Below are 26,836 nucleotides of genomic sequence, written 5' to 3' on the forward strand. Positions count from 1 at the left end.
TAGAAAAGACAAAAAAAAAAAAGATCCTACAAATGATATGACCAATAAGGGTTAATATCCAAATTATATAAAAAGCTCATACAATTAAATATCAAAAACCAAACAATCCAATTAAAAAACGGGAAGAAGCCTTTAATAGACATGTTCCCAAAGAAGATACACGGATGGCCAACTGACACATGTAAAGATGTTCAGTATCACTAATCATTAAGGAAATGCAAATCAAAACCACAGTGAGATATGACCTCATATCTGGCAGAATTGCCATCATCAAAAAACCCAAACAAACAAATACTGGCGAGGATGTGGAGAAAAGGAACTTCCTTACACTGATGGCAGGAATGTAAATTGGTACAGTCACTCTGGAAAACAGTATGGAAGTTCCTCAAAAAACTAAAAATAAAACCACCATATGATCCAGCAGTCCCATTCCTGGGCATATATCTGAGGAAAATGAAAATACTAATTTTTAAAGATATCTGCACCTCAGTGTTCATAACAGCATTATTTACAATAGTTAAGATACGGAAATAGCCTAAGTGTCAATCAGCAGATGAGTGGGTAAGGAAGATGTGGCAGAATATTATGCAGCCATAAAAGAAATGAAATTCTGCCATTTGCAACAGTGTAGATGAACCCAGAGAGTATTATGCCTAGTGAAATAAGTCAGAGAAAGGTGAATATTGTATGTTTTCACTTATATGTGAAATCTAAAAAATAAAGCAAGTGAATGTATATAACAAAGCATAAACAGACTGACAGATACAGAGAACAAACTAGTGGTTTCCAGCAGGAACAGGGGAAAGGGGAGGGTCAGGATAGGGGTATGGGACTAAGAGACACAAACTACCAGGTGTTAAATAAATAAGAAACAAGGATATATTGTAAGCATAGGGAAATATAGCCATTGTTTTATAATAATTTTAAATGGAATACAATCTATAAAAATATTGAATCACTTACTTTCTATGAGGTAGATCTTAATCACATTTTACAAATTAGCGAGTTAATATTCCATGAAGTCGAGCAGCCTTCCCAAGTTTTAGGCATTTGCTAGTCTGATTCCAAAGCCACTTTCTTCCTTACCAGAATTTTTATAAAACTATATTTAATAGCAGTAGTTGAGTCACTGTTAAGCAACCATTTCATTATTAACATGTTGAGGGGAAAAGATATGCTTTATATTATGAGATCTGTACATTCCAGAGAAATTACATGTATTGTTTCAAAGAAAATAAAAAATAGCTCTCTTTTTGTGGAATCAAAATGCCAAATTTTAGTCTTTCTATAATGTTAAAGTATTGTCTGATTTCTTATTCTGAGTCTGAGGTTATTGGGTACTTCTTTCTAGTATTCCTTCTGCCATTAGTGTTTCAATTTTCTCTGTGACTTTGATCTTTTGGATTTCTTTGGGATAAATGGTATGCTACTTGAAAAAAATACAGTACAGATTCAAATGTCCACTTATATACTAGCTTGCAAAGAAAGTAAGAATGTGATTTTATTTAGAGATTATTCTGTCTATGTGATAATCAAGTGGGCCAATCAAATATTTAGCAGTGTAGAAGCTTAGCCTAGTAGGTTCATTCATCATTTATTTAAGAAGTATTTATCAAGTCTGTAGTTACTAAAGCAAGGTGACTGCAAAGAATAAGACAGTTTTTGTCCTCAGTGAACTTGGAATCTAATGGATGAAGCAGATCAGTAAAACAGACACTCTACTGAGTGTCATATGGTCTAATGGAGGAGTGCACGGTGCCACTTCATATGGATTAATGGACGAGTGCATGGTGTCATTTCATATGGTCTAATGGAGGAGTGCATGGTGCCATTTCATACGGTCTGTTGGAGGAGTGCTTGGTGCCGTTTCATACAGTCTAATGGAGGAGTGCATGGTGCCGTTTCATATGGATTAATGGAGGAGTGCATGGTGCCATTTCATACGGTCTGTTGGAGGAGTGCTTGGTGCCGTTTCATACAGTCTAATGGAGGAGTGCATGGTGCCGTTTCATACGGTCTGTTGGAGGAGTGCATGGTGCCATTTCATATGGATTAATGGAGGAGTGCATGGTGCCATTTCATATGGATTAATGGAGGAGTGCATGGTGCCATTTCATACGGTCTGTTGGAGGAGTGCTTGGTGCCGTTTCATACAGTCTAATGGAGGAGTGCATGGTGCCGTTTCATATGGATTAATGGAGGAGTGCATGGTGCCATTTCATACGGTCTGTTGGAGGAGTGCTTGGTGCCGTTTCATACAGTCTAATGGAGGAGTGCATGGTGCCGTTTCATATGGATTAATGGAGGAGTGCATGGTGCCATTTCATACGGTCTGTTGGAGGAGTGCTTGGTGCCGTTTCATACAGTCTAATGGAGGAGTGCATGGTGCCATTTCATACGGTCTGTTGGAGGAGTGCATGGTGCCATTTCATATGGATTAATGGAGGAGTGCATGGTGCCATTTCATATGGATTAATGGAGGAGTGCATGGTGCCATTTCATACGGTCTGTTGGAGGAGTGCTTGGTGCCGTTTCATACAGTCTAATGGAGGAGTGCATGGTGCCATTTCATACGGTCTGTTGGAGGAGTGCATGGTGCCATTTCATACAGTCTAATGGAGGAGTGCTTGGTGCCGTTTCATACAGTCTAATGGAGGAGTGCATGGTGCCATTTCATATGGTCTAATGGAGGAGTGCATGGTGCCATTTCATACGGTCTGTTGGAGGAGTGCTTGGTACCGTTTCATACGGTCTAATGGAGGAGTGCATGGTGCCATTTCATATGGTCTAATGGAGGAGTGCATGGTTCTAGGGGGCATCTGTGTGTCTCTAACCTAGGGTGAGATGGTCTGGGGAGACTTCCCAGAGCTGAGTCAGGAGAATGAGGTCAATGAATGACAAATGATAAATATAGACAAAGCCTAAATTAAGGCAGTTACAGCGGCACCAGGAGGACTAATTGAAAGAATTAGTGAAGAAATGATCACTTAAATTAAGGATGTGAAGGAGAGGAGGTGGTAAAGGGTGATTTCCAGGCTCTTAGTAGGGTTATTACTGTGCACTCAAAGGGAAAATATGACAGGAAGAGTAGATTTGAGTCTGTGGTGCCTTTGAAGTAGAGGTAGAGGAGTTCCCATCGTGGCACAGCAGAAATGATTCTGACTAGTATCCATGAGGATGTGGGTTCGATCCCTGGCCTCACTCAGTGGGTTGAGACTCCACCGTTGCTTTGGCTATGGTGTACCCTGGCAGCTGTAGTTCCAATTCAACCCCTAGCCTAGGAACTTCCATATGCCACAGGTACAGCTCTAAAAAGAAAAAAAAGAATATAGGTAGAGGTATCCAGGAGTTAGTTGAAAATGCTAATCTGGTGGTCAGGAAAGAACTCTAAGCTAAAGATGCATATGTTAAAAGTCATTGGCAATATGAAAGATAGTTGAAATACTGAACCATATGAGAATACTCAGAATGAGTATGTAAAATGAGAAGACTAAAGGGCCAAGGATGGAATCTAGAAACATACACAGTTAAGTAATGGGGACAGAGGAGGAGGAAAAAGATACCACTAAGGAAAGAGTAGTTAATCTTTAAGTACTTAAAAGTTAGATTATTGCCCTTGCAACTCATATGGAACCTGCAGTAATGGTAAAATTATACCTGTCCCCAACTGAGTGTTAATAGACATTTTGTGTTTGAAAAAATGAGTTACTGAATTTAGTCATAATATGGCCATTTATATAGTTTTGAAAAACATATGCAAAGCCAAAATTTAGAACACTGGGAACTTGTGCTATTAAAAACAGAGGATTGATCAGCCTACTGGAGCCTGTGTACCCACAGACCAGACTGAGTGCCGCGGGTGCTCCAGTGCGTAAAGCTGTCCTCCATGACTCTGCTGGAACTGGAGTTAGAAACAAGATCTGTTGAAACATCATCGCCTTCTTCATTACAGTCACGGTACTTCTCAAGACTTGGAAGAACCTCCACGAGGTCATTTCTGCCCTTCACATGAGTGGACACTTATTGAATGACCTCTTTATTGGGGTCATCTTCAGAGATAAAGAAGACAAAGAGCCCCAGACTACAAAAACTTAACAATTTAGTAAACACAGAAAGAGATCTATATAAAGTTACTCTAATATCATCCACGAGTGCGACTGAGAAAGGCACAGGCAGTGTGTAAAGTGGAATTACATAAGGTGGACTCTTTGAGGAGGCAGCGACAGTTGAACTGGGCGTTGAAGGATAGGGAGTGTTCAGATAGTTGTGAAACAGAAAAGGGAATTCCAAATGGAGACAAAGGAAGTTAGGAGCCTAGAGCATGTTCAGGGAATAAGAAGTCGTCCAGAGGAACAGAGCGTATCTCAAAGAGGGGGTAACGCAGAACAGAGTACAGAGGCGGGCCTTTGCCAGACTGTGAGAGTCCTTAAAGATTATGCTAAATAATATGAGAAGGCAGTCACTGAAATGTTTATGAAAAGTTTCAAAACCAGAGTGTGTTTTACAGAGAATCCTCCTTTACGCATGTGTAGGGTTGTCAGGAAAGGGAGGACTGTCACATTGGAGACAAGAGGTTTAACATATTTTTTTCAACAAGAAGCTAGATTTAAGACTGGCTTTTAACCTTTTCCTTTTTTCTTGGGGGATGGAGGCATGGAAATCACTATCAAATGCCTTCATTAGAAGCCTGATAATGTAAAACTGAAAAGTAAAACCTCTGGAACTCTGGCAGATTTCTCTGTATGGTCGGTGGAGCAAGTTCATGAGTCTAGACCAAGGACTTGCAACGTTTTCATCATCACAGAGAACTGTGGCTTTCAACTCCTCCTGTGAGCCCCTATGTCTTGAAAGATTTTTGTCTTTCAAGAAAGTTAATAAGTTAATGTTTCACATTTGTTTTATTAACAAAGGCATAATTTCCATTTCACCCAGGCTTCTGAAGTATCAAGTGTTTACAGTATCAGTTAATATAATTACAGCCAAAAGAAAACAAATGCCAAGATTTAGTCCCAGCCACACAGTTGGAGGTGTTTGGAAATGCTGAAAATAACCCATGACCCAACTGTCATGACAGAAGAAGCCTTACCTTTCCCTATACTTCTGTGGACCCAGGGATCCTGGTTGATGCTCTTGTACCACACCTGGTCTCTATGCTTTTGTAATGTGGAATTACAAAGAATAATTATGGTTATTCTTGGCTCAGAATTACTTTGAAGTAGTTTCTGAACCTGAACGAAAATTTGTTCCTTTCTTCCTTTTTTTTTAAATTGCAAAGAGTAATACAAGCTTGTTTTAGAAAAATCAAAAGGTATGTATACCGGCAAAAATAACATTTTTAAAAAATCTTCCAACTCTTACCCAATGCAAACATACATGCAGCCTTTTTAAACAAAGATGGACTCTCATTCTGTATTGGTTTTGTAACTGTTTTCAGTGTCAGTAAAGAAATTCCTGCAACAGTTTTAAAATAGCTGCATAGTATTTCATTTCTAACTTTATAATTTATTTAACAGATTAATCCCTTATGATTGGACCTTTGGGTTTCCAACTTTCTGAATTATAAATATCTTTGCCTTAAATATCCTGTAACTAAATCTTTATACACATTCCTAATTATTTCCTTGGGATAAATTCTCAGATGAGAAATTGCTGGTCACTCACACTTGAAAGGTGCTGCCAAATTGCCCTCTGGAAAGTTTGTACTAATTTACATTCCCACCTAGGAGTTTACATTCTAATTGGGAGTTAAGATCCACACAGGTTAAAAAAAAAATTACTTTATTGTTAGGAGGTAACAATGTGAGGTGAAAAATGACTAACAGATAGTTAGAGCTATAGGAATTCAGAGGAAAGATTTTTAATAGGGAGTTCAGGTACCTTTCATGGATGATGAGGAATTAAAGATGGGTCTTGAAGCAAAGGATGACCCAGGAAGGAAGTGCCACCAGGAGCACAGGTGGGAACATCTGAGAATTCTGGGAGAATTTTGAGGTTTGGGTTTAGAGAATTCAGAAAACAAGAAAACTGTATTCCATTTAATACTCAATTATTAATATATATTAAGATGTTAAAATGGGAGTTCCCAGGAGTTCCCGTCGTGGCGCAGTGGTTAGCAAATCCGACTAGGAACCATGAGGTTGCGGGTTCGGTCCCTGCCCTTGCTCATTGGGTTAAGGATCCGGCGTTGCCGTGAGCTGTGGTGTGGGTTGCAGACGCGGCTCGGATCCCGCGTTGCTGTGGCTCTGGCCTAGGCCGGTGGCTACAGCTCCGATTCAACCCCTAGCTTGGGAACCTCCATATGCCGCGGAAGCGGCCCAAGAAATAGCAACAACAACAACAACAACAACAAAAAAAAAAGGACAAAAAAAAAAAAAATGGGAGTTCCCAGCTGTGGCACAGAAGGTGAAGGATCTGGCATTGTCACTCCAGTGGCATGGGTTTGATCCCTGGCCCAGCGTATTGGGTTAAGGAACTGGCATTGCCATAGCTGTGCCGTAAGTCACAACTGCAGCTCAGATTTCATCTCTGGCCTGGGAAGTTCCTAGTTTGGCATCATGAGAAGCTGTTTTGTAAGCATTTTCACCAGTCATCGAAGTAAAATGTCCTTGTTATTGTTGATTCAGATTACACATTGCAACATGATATCTGTGTGTGTGTTTTGTTGTATGGTTGGTTCTTTAAGTGGCACACCAGACATTTACTAGTTAAATCTCTTTGTAGATTATCAAAAGCTAAGCAGTTTGGAATTCTTTTGCTTTTGTAGTTTTCCTCTTACAGCACTAGTGGGGCTTTTAGTGCTCGGAACCATCCTTTAGCTTTTCAGGGTGTGTTTTGTCAACCCAATATGTTGTACTCTTGATGTTGAGCAGTCGTATGGTCATACATTTGAAGAATGTAGAGAGTTTGGTACTCTATATCCCACAGAAATACTAATATAAATAGGAAATGCAGAGCTCAGGCTCAGATTCTCAGCCCTGTCTTGTAAGCACTACATAGTGTCATTTCATGCTATGAACCTCCTTACCTCCTTCGGTTCAGTGGAGTAGACTTATTTGATGAAGGGAACTCACAGCTGTTAGTGGTTTCCCACCTGTACTGCACTGCATGTTGGAAATCCAGTTCTTAATTGGATCCAGTAAGCTCCTGGTGAACATTAATTAGATGGAGGCAGAACTGTCCTGCCTAAGTCATTAGGATATAAATAAAATAGAGGCTTCTAGTGCCACCCATTTCCTCCCAGCCTTACTGAGATATAATTGGCATCTAACATTGTGTAAGTTTAAGTTATGCAGCATGTTGGCTGGCTACACTTAAATGCTGTGACACAATTACCGCTGTAGCAGTAATTAACTCCTCCATAGCATCACATACTTAATGGGTTTAGGGGGAGGATGGGGGGGGGTTAAAACATTTATCATCTACTATCTTACCAACTTTCAAGTGTGTTATACAGTGTCATTAACTATAATCATCATTCTGTACATTAGAGCCCCAGAATTAACTCATCTTGTAACTAGAATTTCATACCCTTTGATCAGCATCTCCCCATTTCCCCCACCTCCCCAATCTGTGGTAACTACCATTCTAGTTTCTGTTTCTATGGGTTCAGTTTTTTTTAGATTCCACTTAAAAGTGATAATGTATAATATTTGTCTCTCTTTGTCTCTGTATTTCCCTTAATGTAATAACCTCAAGGTTTCATTTTGTTTTAAATGGCAGGATGTCCTTTTTCAAGGCTAAGTAATATTACATTGTATCTATATACACACATCTTTATCCATTCATCTGTACTGTACACTAGCTTATATCTGTGTCTTGCTTATTGTGAATAATCCTGCAATGACCATGAGACTGCTGACATCTCTTCAAGATTCCTATTTTCATTTCCTTTGGACATAGTAACCAGAACTGGGATTGCTGGGTCATATGGTAGTTCTATTTTTAAATATTTTTAGGAACCTCCATATTTTTCCCATAGCAACTATCCCATTCTCAACTGCAGTGCACAAAGGTTCCCCTTTCTTCCCATCCTCCTCAACTTACCTCTTGTGTCTTTGATGACAGCCATTCTGACAGGTGTGAGGTGATATCTCATTGTGGTTTTGATTTTCACTTCCCTCATAATTAATGATGTTAAGCACCTTTTTCTGTCCATCTTGGCCATTTGTATTCTTTGGGAAAATGTCCAGTTTCTCTGCCCACTTTTTAATCAGATTGGTTTTTTTTTCCCTGTTGAGTTGTATGAATTATTTTGGATATTAACCCCATGTCAGATATATTGTTTGCAAATATTGTCTCCCATTCTGTAGGTCACCTTTTCATTTTGTTTCTTTTGCTGTGCAGAAGCTTTTTAGTTTGCTCCAATCTCATTTATTTATTTTTGCTTCTGTTGCTTATACTTTTTATCATATCCAAAAAATTATTGCCGAGACCAGTGTGAAGGAGCTTTATCCATATGTTTTCTTTGAAAACACTGTAAGTGGGGAGTTCCTGTCTTGGCGCAGTGGAAACGAATTTGACTAGGAACCATGAGGTTGTGGGTTTGATCCCTGGTGTTGTTCAGTGGGTTAGGGATCCGGCATTGCTGTGAGCTGTGGTGTGGGTCACAGACACAGCTCAGATCTGGCGTTGCTGTGGCTCTGGTGTAGGCCGGCAGCTGCAGCTCCAATTAGACACCTCGCCTGGGGACCTCCATATGCCACAGGTGCAGCCCTAAAAAGACAAAAAGACCAAAGAAAAGAAAATACTATAAGTCAAAAATGTATTTAATACTTCTAATCATAGCTTAGCCTAGCTGACCTTAAATGTGCTCAGAACACTGTAATTAGCCTACAGTTGGGCAAAATCATCTTAACAATATGCCTTTGTTGTAGTGTTAAATAAAATATATAATTTGTTGAATACTGTACTGAATGTGAAAAACAGAGTGGCTGTAAGGGTACTGATTGTTTATTTACCCTCATAGTAAGTAGTGTGGCTGACTGGAAGCTGTGGCTTTGCTACCACTGCCCAGAACAGTGTTAGAGGATCATCGTGTATATCACTAGCCCAAGAAAAGATCAAAATTCAGATTTTGAAGTATGGTTCCTACTGAATATGTGTCGGTTTCATAGCATCGCAAAATTAAACAATCATTAAGTCAAACCATTGTGAGTCAGGGTCCATTTGTATAGTTTGACATCAGGCTATGTGATAACTCTGACTTTATTGTTCTTTCTCAGATTTTTTGGACTCTTGTGTTTCCATACAAATTTTAAGGGTTTTTGCCTTTTTTTCTCTTTCTGTGAAAAATGCCATTGGAATTTTGATAGAGATTACACTGAATTTATAGATATTTTGCGGTAGTATACACATTTTAACAATATTAGTTCTTTTGTTGATCTTTGCTATTGTCTCCCTGGTTTATTTCTTCTCTGATCTTTTTTATCTTGTTGCTTCTGCTAACTTTGGGCTTCATTCTTCTTTTGCTAGTTCCTTAAAGTATAGTTAGATTGTTTATTTGAGGTCTATCTTTTTTCTTAATTCAGGCTTTTACTATTACAAACTTTCTCTTGGAAATAATTTTGCTGCATTGCATAGGTTTTGATATTTTATGTTTCCGTTTCTGTTTTCTTTGGGTTTTTTTTTTCTTTTTTCTTTTTCCTTCTTTGACCCATTGGCTATTCAGAACTATGTTTTTTAATTCCCGTAGATTATGGATTTTTCAGTTTTCTTATAATTAATTTCTAGTTTCATACTGTTATGGTTGATAAAGATACTTGGTATGATTTCAGTCTCCTTAAATTGCTAAGACTTGTTTTGTGACTTCTCATATGATCTATCCTGGAGAATGTTCCACATGTGCTTGAGAAGAATGTGTATCTTCTGCTATTGGGCAGAATGGTCTATGTCTATTAAATCCATTTGGTCAAAAGTATAGCTCAAATCCAACATTTCCTTTTGATTTTTTTTTTTTTTTTTTTTTTGGTCTGGATGATCTAGCCATTGTTGAATGTGATATATTGAAGTTCCCTACTCTTATTGTATTGCCTATTTCTCTCTTTGGCTCTATTATTATTTAATATACTGTGGTGCTCCACTGTTTGGTCTATATATATTTGTTATGTCCTCTTAGTGAATTAGCCTCCTTATTATTATATAATGATCTTGTTTGTCTCTTGTTACCATTTTGGACTTAAAGTATATTTTGCCTAATGAAAATTTAGCTACCTCTGCTCTCTTTGGTTTCCACTGGCATGGAATATCTTTCTTCAGCCCTTCATTTTGTGATTTCAGCCCTTCATTTTGAGACTGTGCTTTTCTTGTAGGCAGCATGTAGTCGGGTCTTATCCATTCAACTACTCTATACCTTTTGATTGGAGAATTTAATCCATTTACATTAGAGTTCTTACTGATAGATAAGGAATTGCTAATGCCACTGTGTTGTTTTCTGACTGTTTTGTTGTTCCCTCATTCCTCTTTTTCCCCTTTTGCTGCCTTCCACTGTGAATTGATGATTCCTTATAGTGGTATGCTTTGACTCCCTTTTCTTTATCTTTTGTGAATCTACTGTAGGTTTTTGCTTTGTGGTTACCATGAGGCTTACATAAAGCATCTTAGAGCTATTATAGTCTATTATACACCAATAACAGCTAATTTTAGTCACACACTAAAACTGTTTACTTCACTCTTATGTTTTTGATTTTTTTTACCTCCTTTTATATTGTATATTAGTAACTTGTATTGTAGGTATAATTATCTTTAATACCCTTGCCCTTTAACCTTTATATTAGAGTTAAATGGTGAATATACCGCCACATTACAGTAGTAGCATATTCTGAATTTAACTATATACTTACCTTTACCTGAGTCTTAGATATTTTCATGCACTACTTAGTGTCCTTTGATTTAACTTGTATCCCTTAAAGCATTTTTTTGCTAAGTCAGCTCTAGTAGTGATGGACTCCTTCCGTTTTTGTTTGTCTAGGAGTCTTTATCTCTCCTTCATTTGTGAGGGACAACTTTGCAGGATAGAGTACAGTAAGCCCTTTGTATCTGTGGGTTCCACATCCATAGATTCAACCGATTGTGCATTGAAAAATAGTCACGGAAAAAAAATTCTAGGAAGTTCCAAAAAGCAAAACTTGAATTTGCCAGCAACTATTTACATAACATTTACATTGTACTAGGTATTAAAAGCAATCTGGGGATGATGTAAAATACATGGGAGGATATAAGTAGATGATATGCAAATACTATGCCATTTTATATAGGTGCTAGAGTGGGGTGGTGGTCCTGAAACCACCACCCCCATGAATTCTGAGAGTGGCTATATTTTTGGTTGACAGTTTTTCTTTCAACACTTGGAGCATATCATCACATTCTTTCTTGGCCTGTAAAGTTTCTGCTGAGAAATGTGCTGATAGTCTTATAGGAATTCCCTTGTAAGCTACAGGCTTTTTTCTTTTTCCTTTTAAGATTCAGTCTTTTTCTTTGATTTTTGACAGTTGTATTACACTATGTCTTGGAGGAGATCCCTTTAAATTGAGTTTGGATACTCATGAGGTTCGTGAACTAAGTTTTCTGCCCTCTTCTTCAGGGATTCCAATAATTCACAAATTGTTTCCATTGAAGGTTTGCCATAGATCACAAAGGCTTTCCTCTCTCTTCTTTATTATTTTTTTCTTTATTCTCCCCTGACTAGATAATGTAAAAATTCCTATCTTCTAACTCACAGACTCTTTCTTCTGTTTAATATATTTCCTGTTGATCCTCTCTTTAGTGATTTTCATTTCATTCATTGTAGTCTTCAATTTCAGAATTTCTGATTGGTACATTTCTATGATTCCTATCTCTTTTTTAAGCTTCATATTTTGTTTATGTATTGTTTTCATGATTTTGCCAGCCCTCATAGAGATTCTCAGGGTTTCTGAGACCTTCTATAGGTGTACCAGCTCCATGCTTCTTCTTCCATTTGGTGGCAGAATTCTTAAGCTTGTGTGCCTTCATTTGATTCTGCCATGCACCAGGCTGAATGATGACCACCTCCCTTTTGTTATTCCATGGATGATACCAAAGCTGAAGTTTGTGGCCTCTTCCTGACCTGCAGATTTGGATTATGCTCTCTAGCTATCTACCCAAGCCCCCTCTCACCACCAACATGGGCGCATGCACAGGGAGCTGGACACAGAGTGGAGAGGGGTGTAAGTGAGTGAGCACATGCAGCACTGGGGCTGCCCATGAGCCATTTGGAGGGATGTATGCGCAAAGCATCTCCAGCAGTTCATGGGCAGACTTCTTGATGGAGTTCATGATGTAGTTAGTACAATTTGTGTCCTTTTAATTCCCTCCCCATATGCTACTTGCCTAGCCTCCCCCACACCCCAATCACGCAGCTCATGATTTAGTACTCTGGATAGCATGAGAGAAAAATGGGTCTCTTTGGCAGCATTTTGTACAGTTGGGGAAGCCAGGCACTCACTCGCAAGCTGTCACTTTTCCCCAAGGGGAAAATCACAGGCCAAGATAATCTCTCTTGGCCCTGAACTGTGCTGCCTTTGAGGAGGGGTGATGTGAATAAAAATCATACTGTTCTGTTTACTCTCTCCAGTGTGTCCAAACTCGTATTTTCTTGCTCTATTATGGTATGCTAGAACTTCTCCACTGACGATCTGGATTTCCATAAAATCTCACTGGTCTGTGGGTGATTGTCTAAGACAGTGTTATTCCACTGCCAGTAGGTACCAGAGCCATAGTTTATGGGTCACTGCAGGGTTCATGGCTGACACCGAGGTCTGTATGCCTCTTAACCAATACACAATTGGGTGAGACTCCTCCAGGGCCTCTTGGTGGATAGTGCTGGGTCCCACAGCTCCCACACAGGCCATGCATGGATGGATGCCTAATGGTTATTGTTGGAAGGGACATAAATGAGGCATCTCATTCAGTCATGCTGCCGACATTACCCTTTAATGTCATACTGTTTAGAGGAGTCCTTTTCTGAAGATACTAAATTATGACCATATCTTGACTAATTGTTTTCTAGATTTATTACAGTACTCTCTTTCTGGGAAATTAAATGTTTTCTAGACTCATAACATTATCCCTCTTTTGGGTAAGTTACCTGTAGAATATCCAAGTTATTTTGTTTAATAACTAATTTGTTATACCAATTACCACTTATTTGCTATGGAAAGTAGTATACAATTTGAACTGGTCCACAAAGCAGCAAAACTGCTAATTGTGAAAATATTTTCCATCTGCATAAATTTTCCATTTTTTATTGTCTGAACCAGCTATCTCCTGTAGGGACTATAAGGTGCAGGAGCACATTAACGAAGGATGCATTAGTAAAGCTCACTAATTAGGCTGCTTCTGATGAGCTGCTCTGAGACGCACTTGAAGTACAGGCAGGGCAAAATCAGTATTAACTTGTTCCAAATAAACCATGGCACGCTAGCCCTGTGCACTGGCACCAGGGTGGACACACTCAAGCAGATTAGGACTAACTGGTCTTTTTTTTAAGTCCTCTTTCCAGTAAGAATAACTTTCTTTGCTGACTGAATTCCCATCACAGGGAACTCTTTTGTGTTCATCTCTGTAGGCACCCTTTTAAAGTTCAGTTATTTGTGGCTTTAAATAACCTCAGTGTTGTCTAGTTTATCTTTCCTCTAATGGTGAGAGAGAACGGCTGCTGAGTCAGAGCATTGGAGTTTCTGGGGGGTGAATGGGGAAGTTGTTTACAGTTCTTCAAGGTGGTCATACCTGGAAAGGCGGATTAGACACATTCACTTTGATAGCCAGGCTATCTTCTTAAGTTAAAATAGAGTCCATTGAAACTGAGCAATTTATTCTCTTTTAGAATACATTTCATGCTTGGGATATAGTATAATATTTCTGTGATACGTTCTTACAGTAGTTCTGCTAAGTAAATTATATAATCTCCATCTTTATAGATAAGGAAATCAAGGCTAGGAAATGTTAGTTGATTGTCTAGGGTCTGACTGTGTTGATGTCAAACCAATGCTCTTTCCAGAGCTGATTCTTTCCATTACTATCATCTAAATGTGGACTGAAGCAAGTCAACTCGAATTGCTTTCAATAGCCTGGGGCTAAATTTAGAGTCATTCAGATCTGAGTTTGAATTCCATGTGCATAATCTGGGTTCAACCATTCAACCTCTCTTAACCTCATTATAGAACGAGGCCAGTGTTTCGCACAGCAAGGATTTTCCTCAAGGTAAATGATGTAATCTATATAAAGCATGTAGCACAGTTGCCAGACCCTTAGTAAGCCCTTAATAAATAGTTACTACTGCCTTCGCTACTAGATATTTTTTTTTGTTTTAAACTTGTATCTAATAATTGGATCACCTTCGAACATGATGGTATCTCAAATACCTTGAGGATGTTACAGCTTTTTCTTCTGTTTTTAATGTATCAATGTGGATTTTCTCCACCTTCAGAAATCAGCTCTATTTTTATGGTCTATGGCTCAGGTGTGTGCAGGATGCTACAGTAATGTGTATGTTTTCTTAAGACTATATTTGGGTGTTACATATTTAAATGGGGCAAATTTAGCTGGTGTCTCAAGTAATTTGTAATTTAACATTTCAGGTTCTGTTGTACTCATGATCTATATATCACAACTTAATGTAACAGATACTAGAATCAGTACCTGGTATTCTGATAGCTGTTACCCTACAGACCGCTAGCTAAAGGATAACCTAGTTTTAAATAGAGGTGGGTTGATATGGGAGGCCAGACGCAGACTGGAGCCTGTCTGGAGACAGACTGTGAGCCACTTGGTGTCCTCAAATTGTGGACACTATATCCAGAGCTTCCTAGAGTTATTGTGTGGATTGTATGAGACTGTGTTTACAAAATACCGTGCACAGTGCCTGGTATGTGATAAGCCCTCCGTCCCATCTGTTAATGGGAAGGTGGTTACTTATGACAGATACCCTGATGTTGTTGTAGTTTCTTTCCCTCTTGAATGATAATAATCACTTAACCAAGTATCCATTATTGGTTGTCCTACTTTAACTGTTTCATTTCATAATAATGGATTTAATTATTTATTTATAAAGTAAATCATTGAATTTGTTCCCACCAGTGATAGCAAGAAACAGCAGGGAATGAGGAAAAGGAACAACAGTGACGTGGAAGAGGCGGGGCCCACAAGTCGTAACAGAAAGAAGACCAAGTGGGAAACCTTGGAGCCTTTGGATACGGGCCTGTCTTTAGCCGAGGATGAAGAGCTGGTGCTGCATCTGCTCAAAAATCAAAGCTAGAAGTTCGTGCTCTTGTCTTCTCCTTGAAACCTCTGGTGGTGATTATGTGGACAAGAAGTTGAAAAAAACAGTTGGTTTTGGGGCACTTAAGTAGCATGAGTCCTCAGACAGGAGCGATCATTCCTCTAAGCCCCTTTCACAGGGCGTGCTTGCGCAAATACTGGGAAAGGGTGGATTATAAAATGTCCTGATTCCATGTTCCAGCATGTGCTCTGTTAGCTTTTATCCATGGGTTCCTACATGTTGTCATTGGAAATCCTTCCTGTATTTTACAGGCAAGTTCTGAAGACTTGGTTTCACTGTGAGAAATTCCAGTCTTGCTTACTGTACAGAAGTTTCTCTGTAATGTTAAATAAAATTGCTCACAATTTTGATGTATTTAATATCTCTAAAGAGAAAGAGTGTGATGGACTGACCCTGAGGGGGAAAAAAAGAATATTTTTGAATTTCCATGATCAATAATAAACATATTTCCTATGAAATGAACTGTTGATGTTTTCATTATGTCCAGTTAATTTGAGAGCATTCTCAGGGGAACGTTCTTACAATTAAAATGGTTGGCTAATTCCTACAACAGTGAATTTTTCATATTCTTAAATTAGCTTTCCTAAAGATACCATTTAACTTAGGCTTGCAGATTTGGTCACCATTTATAAAGTCTGTACAAGTCCTGACTCTAAAGACTTTGTGATCTAAAACCAGGCCATTTAATGAGCACCTGGCAGGCTGTGGGTCTTCTAAAGTTCCTTGTTCAGCAAGTACTACAGATTCCCACCCCCAAGCTAGCCCCTGATAATGAGTAAAAAGCAGAACAAGGCAGAGCCTCCTTTTCTTTCTTTCTTTCTTTTCTTTTTTTTTTTTTTTTTTTTTTTTTTTGCTTTTCGGGGCTGCACCTGTGGCATATGGAAGTTGCCAGGCTAAGGGTTGAATTAGAGCTGCAGCTGCTGGCCACAGCCAGGGCCACAGCGACGTGGGATCCGAGCCACGTCTACAACCTACACCACAGCTCATGGTAACACTGGATCCTTAACCCACTGAGCAAGGCCAGGAATCGAACCCATATCCTCATGGATCCTAGTCGGGATCGTTAACTGCTGAGCCACAAACTTCTAGAGCCTCTCTTGGCTACAAATAACTATCAAAGTCTTCACGAACAGAGAAATCTGGGCTCTGGCATGAAACCACTGATTTGTCACCTTCTCCTTTTTTCCTCCTCTTCCTCCTTTCCGCTCCATTCACAAACAAGAGCAATTGTTGGTAACTAATGCAAATGACTCATGAATCCATGGAAGGGAATATCCACAAATACTTCCATCTCAGCCTAAGTCTGCATCTGTTTCTGAAAAGTTTCTCCTAGTTTTGTACTTGATATTCTCGGGAGGGACACCACTCTCGGTCATCAGAATGAGAGACCTGACCTCTCATCAACTTCCCCCTGCCCAGACCCTTCGTTTTACTGCTGCTGTCAATTCTTCTTCACGGTGACTCCCTTGTCTCCATTGTTTCTTCTCTATCTTCAGAGTTCAGATGCTCATCACAACCTGCTCAGATTTCTGCAGTGACTTCCTATTTGGTCATAGTGCTTCCTGCCTCACACTTGTCTAGCCCAACCTTCCACGTGGTCAGAAGTCTCTTCATAGCACTGATCTGAGCATGTTTCTCACTTTTGTTGCAGAGCTTATTATGTTGTATTGCAGACATTTGTTTATAAGCCTGGTTGCCCCCATGACATGTCAGATTTCTTGAGAGCAGAAGGACTGTGTTTTGTCTAACCTATGTGTCCCCAGAGCCAAACACAGCAACTGCCTATAATGGGTTCAGTAAAGATGTATTGAATTAATGAGTGGAGAGTAATAAACCAAGATGATTTTTAAAGGTGTGTTGTAGTGCATGGCTCTGTTATCTCTAGTGGGAAGGATGTAGAATGATAGAGATGAGAACTGGATGAAATGAGTGTAATGAGCAAGGATGACTATAATGGAGAAAATAGATGGGAAAGGAATTTGGGGTATAACAACCTGGGAAGATTTTGAAATTAAAGTTTCTGGTACAGGATGTCTTAAATATTTTCAAAAGACGAAAAGAGGCAAGAGTATATAAACTAAAGATTTACCATTGAATTCACACTATGCAGTAAATTAGATTTTGGTTTTTTCTAACCCAAATAAGGAATATTTACTTATTTTACTCTATATAGGTAAACACTGAATAAATATTCTGTAACACCTTTGGTTTATAAACTAGTTTGAGTCGTATTTTGTCCCTGGACCTGGTTGGATCCTGACTAATATATACATTGTTGGGAATTTCAAACATCAGAATGGTGCTGATGGAAAACTCACATAACAAATCTTTTCCTTTTTTGCTTTTTAAAGCTGCACCTGAGGCACAGGGAAGTTCCCAGGCTAGGGATTGATTCAGAGCTGCAGCTGCTGGCCTATACCACAGCCACAGCACCACCAGCTCCAAGCCACATGGGTGACCTACACCACAGTTCATGGCAACACCAGATCCCCTCACTGAGTGAGGCCATGCATCCTAGTCAGATTCATTTCTGCTGCATTACAACGGGAACTCCCAACAAATCTATATTTCAATAGACTAAATTAGTTACTGTTTTGGCTGTGGTGGAGGCAGGATGGCACAGCCAAGTTAGCCCACTTCTTGGACACAGGGATTGGCCCAGAGATGGAGATATGTCAGAAAGGGACAGAATAACTCCTTCCTTGAGAGTGAAATGCAGACTATGAAAGAAAAATTCCTTACCCCTGGGAAATTTCTAAAAAAGGGGGAGGATGTGGATCTGGGGCCTTTGGCAGCCATTTCTCCTGGTTAAATGGAGGCCCCCTCTCGGAGGTTGGGGAGAATAAGGCCAACACACTGAAGTGAGCAGAGTGGAGAGATGGAGAAAGAGCTTTGGTGGCATTGTTTGAGCCCTTTGGCCTCAACTGAATCTACTTGTACTTCCCAGCTGTGGGTCAGTAAGCCCTTTTTTTTTTTTTTTTTTGTATAAACTACTTTGAATTCTGTTGTATTCCTAGAACTGAATGGATCCCCTCTACTATCGAGGATTTTAGTTTGCTGATTTGAAAAAGAATTAGAAGACCGGAAGCGCTGATAGAAAGCTTGGTTGTTGTTATTCAGCAGAAAGCACCCAGCCCCTCCCTTCCTTGGAGAAGCATGATGTTCCCACTCTGCTCCTTTGGGCTCGGCTGAGGGACTGACTCCAGCCCGCGGAGTTGGAGTGCAGTGCAAGGGACTGCCCCTTAGAAGCAGAGGCTTTAAGGTGCTCTGATGCTTCCATCAGCCCTCTTGCACGCCTGCCTTCCAGCATGGACAAGAGAGGAGACACTGCTTCCAGCTGGGCACCAGGTGAGAAGTGTGAAACAGACCTACAGCCATCTCCAAATCTTGGGGAGCAGGAAAATCCACTGAGACTTGGGGTTCTTCACAGGAAAAAGTGAGGAAGCACTTAACCATTGAGCAGCAACATTCATTCAGTCATTCAAAAAGTGTTCATTCAGCAAATACCGCACGCCAGCCCTGCACGCATACTCGTGAAAAATGCAACAGTCCCCTCCCCTGCTGTCATGTACTGGGGGGAAGAGAGAAGCAAATTCCTAATTTTAGTGCATTGTAAAGAGAGCAGGCAGGAAAAGGAAGATTTTTGTGTGAGTGAGAAAGCTGTTGCTGGAGTGCAGGAAGGAGGGAGGCCAGGGGTAGTGTCTTGGCCTAGGACCAGAAGCTAATCCTTGCTCGATGCTTAGCTGAGGGCGAGAGGCCATTCATCAGACTCGCTCACGTAAAATGATCCGTAAGACGCGTAAGTCCCTGCAAGCGGATACACCCAGCAGCAGAGTCCTTTGGAGGATTGCCATCTCATAAGCTTAACATGGCATTTTAGATTGGTTTGGAGCTATAAAAAATGGATAAGTTTAATTAAATGTAATTAATTTTGTTATACAACACTTGAAATCCCCTGAACATGAAAAGTCATCTCCCTGGCTCTCAGAGTCTGCCAGAGGATGCAGATGTTCCTGGGAAGCGTGGGGAGGAAGGTGGGCAGGTGGAGAGAGAGGGATTTAAAGGGGGAAAGACAGCAACCAAGATTTTGAAAACCCTGCTTCATATTTTTTTTAAGACCATTTTCACTAGACATGTAATCATAGTGTGAGTTTCTTCCATAGCACCTGCTGCTCAGACAGCCCAGGGCAGAGTGCTATATGTTTTATACCCTATTACCCAGTGCCTGCTGAATCAGGAATTGGCAGCTAACCCAAAGCCTAGCCATTAGTCTGGGAGAGAGGATGGTGCAAAAAACTCTGCCCAAACAGGGACAAATTGGGCAAATAATGTTCTTATTCTCTGAAACTGAAATGTAGGTAATCAGCAAAATAAGGTTATGAGGCAGACCAAGAGCATATCATGGGCATAAGTGAACTCAGATTAGAAGTTAGGCAAAGCTGTAAGTGGAAAAGAACTCTGGCAAAAGATCAAGAGTAAATGGTGAGGGATTCAACCGATCAAGACATTTGAAGCAAGTACATACAGAGTGGTGCATCCAGGCCAGAGCAGCAAAGCCTCGCAGATTCCCCTTGTTGAGCCTCTGAGATCCATCTGGACCTCCCGGCTCCTGTCTCCAAGCACCTTCACCTTATCCTGGGTCCTAGTCTTAGATTTCTGTAAGAGTCGGTCTCCTTCACTACCAGGGGTGTAAGACCCCATTGCCTGAGCTAGTCTGAGTGAGTCTTTGGGATTTTTGTACCCAAAAAGCTTAAGTAAAATTCAGATACTTTAATGTTTAGACTTTAATGTGCATAGGAATTGCCAGGGGATCTTTTAAAAGTGCTAATCCTGGATTGGTAGGTCTGGGGTGAGCACTGAGATTCTGCATATCTTAGAAGCTCCCAGGTGATGGCATGCTGCTGGCCACAGCCACATTTGAGTGTCAAGGCACTAATGGGATTCAGAGAGTTATTAAAATCATTATTTATAAATAGGGACCCTGTCAGAGTCCCAGCAGGAAACAGATGGCACACGCAAATTAGGATCACTCTAAGGGGATTTAATAAAAGGATGATTTACATAGGCCAGAGCAGGGTGTAAGGAAACCACAAAAGGATAGTTAGTCTACCAGAGACTAGTAATAGAAGTGTTATCACTCCTCTCCCCAAAGGGCTGAGCAGAGAGAAGGGAAGGAGAGACAGCTGATTTTTGACCTTCAGTTGATAGATATGAAACCTGAGGTAACCACAGGGAACTGGCAAGAAAATAAACTCCGTGACCTGACCTCATTCTCCTGCCAGTGGTCACAACTGGCGCCAGCCAAAGTCAGAAAGCAAGGTGCCCAAAGATGTAACTGCAGGAGTCCCCTTCATGGCTCAATGATTAATGAACCCGACTAGGAACCATGAGGATGGTGGGTTTGATCCCTGGCCTCGATAAGCGGGTTAAGGATCTGGTGTTGCCGTGAGCTATGGTGTAGCTCGCAGACGAGGTTCAGATCTGGCATTGCTGTGGCTCTGGCATAGGCTGGCAGCTGTAGCTCCAATTTGACGCCGTGTGTACAGTCTCCCAGGATGCAGAGCAAGGTGGAGAAGTGAAAGGGCCAAAAGAAGACACTGGCAGAGATGCAGGGTATAAATGTAGAACCTCTTTGTGGGAAAAGAGGAGAGACCCTTAGACTTTGTCCCTTCAACAACTACTGAGCACCACTCACTGTTCTAAGAATAGACACAGAGCAAGGATGGATAAGGTGCAAAATGGCATATAAAACGCTGTCAGGGAGTTCCCATCGTGGCTCAGTGGTAACAACCCCAAAAAAGACAAAAACAAAAACAAGCAAACAAACAAAAAAAAAAGGATAAGTGTTATGAAGAAAAAACAGCAGGGTATGGAGATGGAGCAAGTGAGCAGCATTTTTTCATTTTTTTAGATTCCGTATAGACGTGATCCCATATGGTAGTTTTACTTCTCTGTCTGACTTACTTCGCTGGGTATGATAATATCTAGGTCCATTCATGTTGCTGCAAGTAGCATTATTTCATCCTTTTTTTATTGTTGAGTAATATCTCTTCAAATATTTTCTCAAGCCCTTTCTCTCTTTTCTTTCTGGAACCCTTATAATCCAAATATTAGTGCACTTGATGTTGTTGCAAAGGTCTCTTAACCTGTCCTAGGAGTTTCTGTTGTGGCTCAGTGGTTAGCGAACCTGACTAGTATCCTTGAGGACGCAGGTTTGATCCCAGTCCTTCCTCAATGGGTTAAGGATCTGGCATTGCTGTGAGCTGTTGTGTAGGTTGCAGACGTGGCTGGAATCCCGAGTTGCTGTGGTTGTGGTGTAGGCCAGCAGCTATAGCTCTGATTAGACCCCTACCTCTAGCCTGGGAATTTCTATATGCAAAAAAAAAAAAAAAAAAAAAAAAACCCACTGTCCTCATTTCTTTTCATTCTTTTTTCTTTTCAATGGTAATGATTTCTACTACTCTGTCTTCCAGCTCACGGATCCATTTCTGAGTCATTTAGTCTACTATTGATTCCTTCCAGTGTATTTTCAGCTATTGTATTCTTCATCTTTGGTTGTTCTTTATATTTTCTGACTCTTTGTTAATTTCTTGCTCTGTGCATCAATTCTCTTCTTGAGCTATTTGATCTATTTTCATTACTCTGAACTCTTTCTTGGGTAGATGGCCTGTCTCCACTTCACTTAGTTCTTCTGTGGTTTTATCTTGTTCCTTTGTCTGCAATATATCCCTCTGCTGCCTCATTGTGTCTAAGTTGCTATTTGTATTATTATGTATGTGGTAGGCTAATTACATTCCTTGACCTTGGAGAAGTGGCCTTCTATAGGGGATGCCCTATGTATCCAAACAGAGCACTCACCTCTCATCATCCAAGCTATATACTCTAGGGGTTCCCCTAAGAGGGCTGCCTGGGTCCTTCTGTTGTGACAGGACTACTATGTATGTTGTCTGGTAGGCTTGGCTGGCCGCTTAATCTGGTTGGTTGCCAAGCTCTGGCTTGTACGGATGCAGCTGGCTGCTCTCTAGTGGTGCCTTGTCATGAGGTGGCTGGTTGCAGATTTTAGGGCACCCCAGGGCTAGTGCTGGCTCACTGGTGGGCAGAGTCAGGGTTCTGAAGACTCTGGGGCTGTTGCCCACCCACTGGAAGGTGAAGCCAGATCTTAGGGTTAGTGCCAGACTACTGGCAGGCAGAACTGGTTCCTGGAGTCTGGCTGTAGGACCTAGGAATCCCAGAGCTTGTTTCAGATCATTGAGGGGGGAGCAAGGGGTGGTGCCAGTCCTGATACAGTTTGGTATCGAGTCTGGGGTGTCCCAAAAGTTTCGTTGGCCTGCTAGTGGGCAGGGCCAAGGCCCAGCTGGTCCCAGGGTAGGGTCTGGCCTGTGTTGTGGAAAAGTCCCTTTCTTGCTTCTGGTATCTGTCCCCTGGTGGGTGAGGCCAGTCTAGAGTCTTGTCAGGCTTTCTGCTGGCAGGGGCTGGGCTAAGTCTAGGGGCATGTCCAGAGGTGGCTGTGGGCTCTTTAGTCTTTAGACAGCCTGTCTGCTGCTAAGTGGGGTTGTGTCCCTGTCTAACTGGTTCTTTGGCCTGAGGCGTCCTACCTACTCCCTATGCGTGGCCACACCTGTGGTTTTCTTTCAAAGAGGACCACATGGGAAGAGAGCAAAAAAAAGAGTGAGGTGATCAAGGTCAACGCTGACAGTGGTGAGGCAGAGTGACTGTGTGTAATCCTGATACACATGATGGAACCAGCACGTTTCCTCTATGTTCTCCTCCCCAAAAGACGTACCCCCAAAAACACAATGAAGAAAACATCAGACATATCCAAGTTGAGAGACATTCTACAACATATCTGACCTGTACTTTTCAAAATTCTCAAAGTCGTCGAAAATAAGGAAAGTCTGAGAAATAGTCACTGCCAGGAAGAGCTTAAGGAGACGATGATGAAAAGCAATGTAGTGTTTTAGATGGAATCCTTCTTCTAATAGAACATCAAGTAAAAACTAAGGAAATTAATAAAGCATGGACTTTAGCTAATAATAGTTTATCAGTATTGTTTCATTAATTGTGAGAAATGTACCATAAAATGTAAGACAGTTGTAATGGGGAAATGGGTGTAGGGGATATAGTAACTCTGCACTAGATTCACAATGATTCTGTAAGTCTAACAATTTTCAGTTTTATTTTGAAAATGATGCAGAAGATGCATCATATTTAATTTAATATCTTATGATTGGGCATTTAAATAATTTCTAAATTTTTGCTTTTGAGCACGTTTATAAGGAATAGCCTTATGATTAAATCTTTGCACACATCTATTATAATTTCCTTTAGAATAAGTTTGTGGATGTGAAATTGTGCATATTATAATTGTCTTAGGGATTTTGATACAAAATACCTAATGAGGCACTTTTAATTGAAGACTAAGTTAACTCCAAATAATAGTCATGATGAGTGATGGTCAAATTTGGAAAAGCCTTCTTGGATTTTATCAGGCAATCAGACTAAGAAGAGTATTGTAGATCGGTGGTTCTCAAATTGTGGTCCCTGAAAACAGCATCATCAGCATCATTTGGAAACTTGTCAGAAATGCAAATTCTCAGGCTCTACCCTAGGTCTCCTGAATCACAAACTCTGGGGTTGGAGCCCAGCAATATTTTTTTTTTTTTTGAGAAGAATATACACACTTACATTTTTGAAAACAACTTTATTAAGCTATAATTCACATACCATACAATTAACCCATTTAAAGTGGGCAAATATTCACAGATTTGTGAAACCATCACCACAATCAATTTTAAAACAATTTCATTACCTCAAAAAGGAGCCCTGTACACTTTAGCTATAATTTTCTATCCATCTAGTTGCAGCCAAACACTAATTTACTTTTTGTCTCTATAGATTTGCCTATTCATATAAATGGAAACATACAATATACCTTTTGTGTCTAGCTTATTTCACTTAGCATAATATTTTCAAGGTCCATCCATGTTAGAGCATATGTCAGAATTTCATTCCTTCTTATGACCAAATACTATTCCATCATGTGGATATACCACATTTTATTTATCTGTTCATGAGTTGATGGATACCTTTCAGCTATTGCAGGTGTTGCTATGAACATTCCTGGGTTTTCACAAGCCCTGCAGGTGATTCCAGGGCATGTGAACTTTAGAGAACCACTATTGTAGTTGAGTGAGGACAAGAGGTGGTCACAGACAGGTATTTTTAGTAAAGAGAGAACACCATCGATCCTTTAGTCATAAGTCAAGGTGGAAGAGGAAGAATCTAGGTAGTGGGATCCGATGGTGGGTGCCCATGCACTGCTGTTGAGATGAAAGGAAAGGTTATGTTGAGACGGCTGAAGGAAAGGAAGCCCTAGTTATAATGGAATTGCTCACTTTTTGACCACTGGCCTCCTGTCTCTACTTTTCCAGCGTGTCATTGTGTTCTGAAGGTCACCTGGGCTCTTAAGTGTTGAAGCTTCTCTTCAGAAAGAATGGTGTACTGGCACCTTGAATTTTGATGGTTCTTGAAATTTTTCAAAGCTTTTCTCTCTACATTGTACCTTCATACTGTCAGAATCCTTAGTTACAGCCCAGGGACTCATTTTACAGGGAAAGCCCCTGAGGCATAATGAGAATAAATGACCTGAAACTGTAGAGCAGGATGTGGCAAACGGGGAATCAGCCTCTGCTCACCTACTCCTCTGTTGATGCGAACAGTGGTTCTCAGTCTTAGCGACACATTAAAATCACTGGAGGGTTTGTTTTGTTTTGTTTTGTTTGCTGCACCTGTATCATGCAGAAGTTAGCAGGCCAGGGATCAAACCTGAGCCATAGCAGTGACCAGAGCTACGAAGTGACAACACTGGATCCTTAACCCTTTGCACCACAAGGGAATTTCAAGGAGGGTCTTTTTATTTATTTCTTTATTTATTTACTTATCTATTTTTGCTGGGTTTTTTTTGGGTTTTTTTGTTTGTTTGTTTTGTTTTTTTTAGGGCCACACCCACAGCATATGGAGGTTCCTAGGCTAGGGGTCCAATCAGAGCTACAGCTGCCAGCCTACACCACAGCCACAGCAATGCCAGATCTGAGGCACATCTGCGACCTACACCACGTTCATGGCAATGCCAGATCTTTAACCCACTGAGCAAGGCCAGGGATCAAACCTGCAACCTCATGGTTTCTAGTCGGATTAATTTCCTCTGTGCCACCACAGGAACTCGAGTGTCTGTTTTAAAACACTCATATTCAGGCTCCAGATATGATTGATCTGGAGTGGGACTCAGGAATTGATAAGTTTTTTTTTTTTGGCCATGTGCATGGTGTGCAAAGTTCCCAGGCCAGGGATCAAACCCTAGCCACAGCAATGACAACGCCAGATCCTTAACTGCTAGGCCACCTAGTAACCCTTGATATTGAGACTTTTTAAAGGCTTCTTGGGAGATTTTGGTTTTTTTTTTTCCAGTTACTTTCTTTTAGTTATTATTTTTTTTTTTTACTTTCCCTTTTGAAATAAATTTGGACTTACAAAAAAGATATAAAATAGTATAAAGAAGCCCCATCTAGACTTCTGCCAGCCTTCCCAAATAGTAATGTCATTACATAACCATCATATAATTATCAGCCAGATATTAACATTGGTACAATACTATTCAGTAATCTACAGTCCTTAATCAAATTTCATCAACTGTAATTTTGGATAATTTTAGTTGCTCCATCTCCTTGGTGGCCTTTAATCTTTTCCAGGTGATTTTAATGTGCATCCAGAGTGAGAAATGCTGGGGTGGACAGTGGAGCCCTGAGGTTAGCATTCACTTGTAGACTATTGACTGAATGGTGTACTTTTCCCCATTCTCTGACATATAAGAGCTGTATCTGAAAATCCAGTGTATTTCTAAGCCATTATGATGCGGCTGATAAGATTAATCATTTGAAGATTTCTGACTATTTTTTATGATCGTCAGTTTTCATATCTGCCAGGAGGAGAAATGAGGCTAGTTACATTCATAGTAAGGTTACTGGCACCCAGGTGAAAATGGAAAACGGTGTATCAGAGAAGGGAGAGTTAAAGAGCTTTTCAGTGTTAACTCAGAATTCAGTAATCTAGGACTTTGCTGAACAGAATGGCATTCTTTGGATGTAAATGTCTTGAATGCAATTTAGATTTTAATTAGAGATGTGCTGGACCTTAATGTGGAGGTATTTATATAGGGACGCCAAAGACACTAACATGAAAACCTTGCATTTCTTACAGATGGTTTGTTAAATTAAAAAGTGCCTCTCAGCCTCTAGTGTTGACCCTGATGCTGCAAAGATGAGTCATTAAAACATCAGCCTGTCTGTTATTCTGAGTGATTGGCTAGGTGCTCCAGCTGGATACATCACTGACAACTCGTTAAGCTGGGTAATTTATGAGAGTTTTTATTTTTATTTTCTCCTAAGGTAGTTGAACTACCTTTATCCAATTAGAATTTCATCCTCATCTATTTATATTATCCCTTGTTCTGAGTAGAAACAAACCTGTGTGTCTCTGTTGTGT

General features: G+C 40.3%; 1 protein-coding gene across 1 annotated transcript in view; it reads left to right on the forward strand.

Moving 5' to 3' along the window:
- Positions 1–15,753, forward strand: part of DDX10 (DEAD-box helicase 10) — a 258,007-nt gene extending 242,254 nt beyond the window's left edge. Inside the window, exon 18 of the mRNA XM_021062753.2 lies at positions 15,094–15,753. Coding sequence (XP_020918412.2) covers positions 15,094–15,271 — 178 coding nt within the window. The 3' untranslated portion in view covers positions 15,272–15,753. The remainder of the gene's footprint in view (positions 1–15,093) is intronic.
- The last annotated feature ends 11,083 nt before the right edge of the window (positions 15,754–26,836 follow it).

The sequence above is a fragment of the Sus scrofa genome, chromosome 9 (genome assembly GCF_054392235.1).
Source record: "Sus scrofa isolate SSC_HxYL_T2T_F1_AM1 chromosome 9, Sscrofa_HxYL_maternal_Yorkshire_Landrace_v2.0, whole genome shotgun sequence".
Classification (NCBI taxonomy): domain Eukaryota; kingdom Metazoa; phylum Chordata; class Mammalia; order Artiodactyla; family Suidae; genus Sus; species Sus scrofa.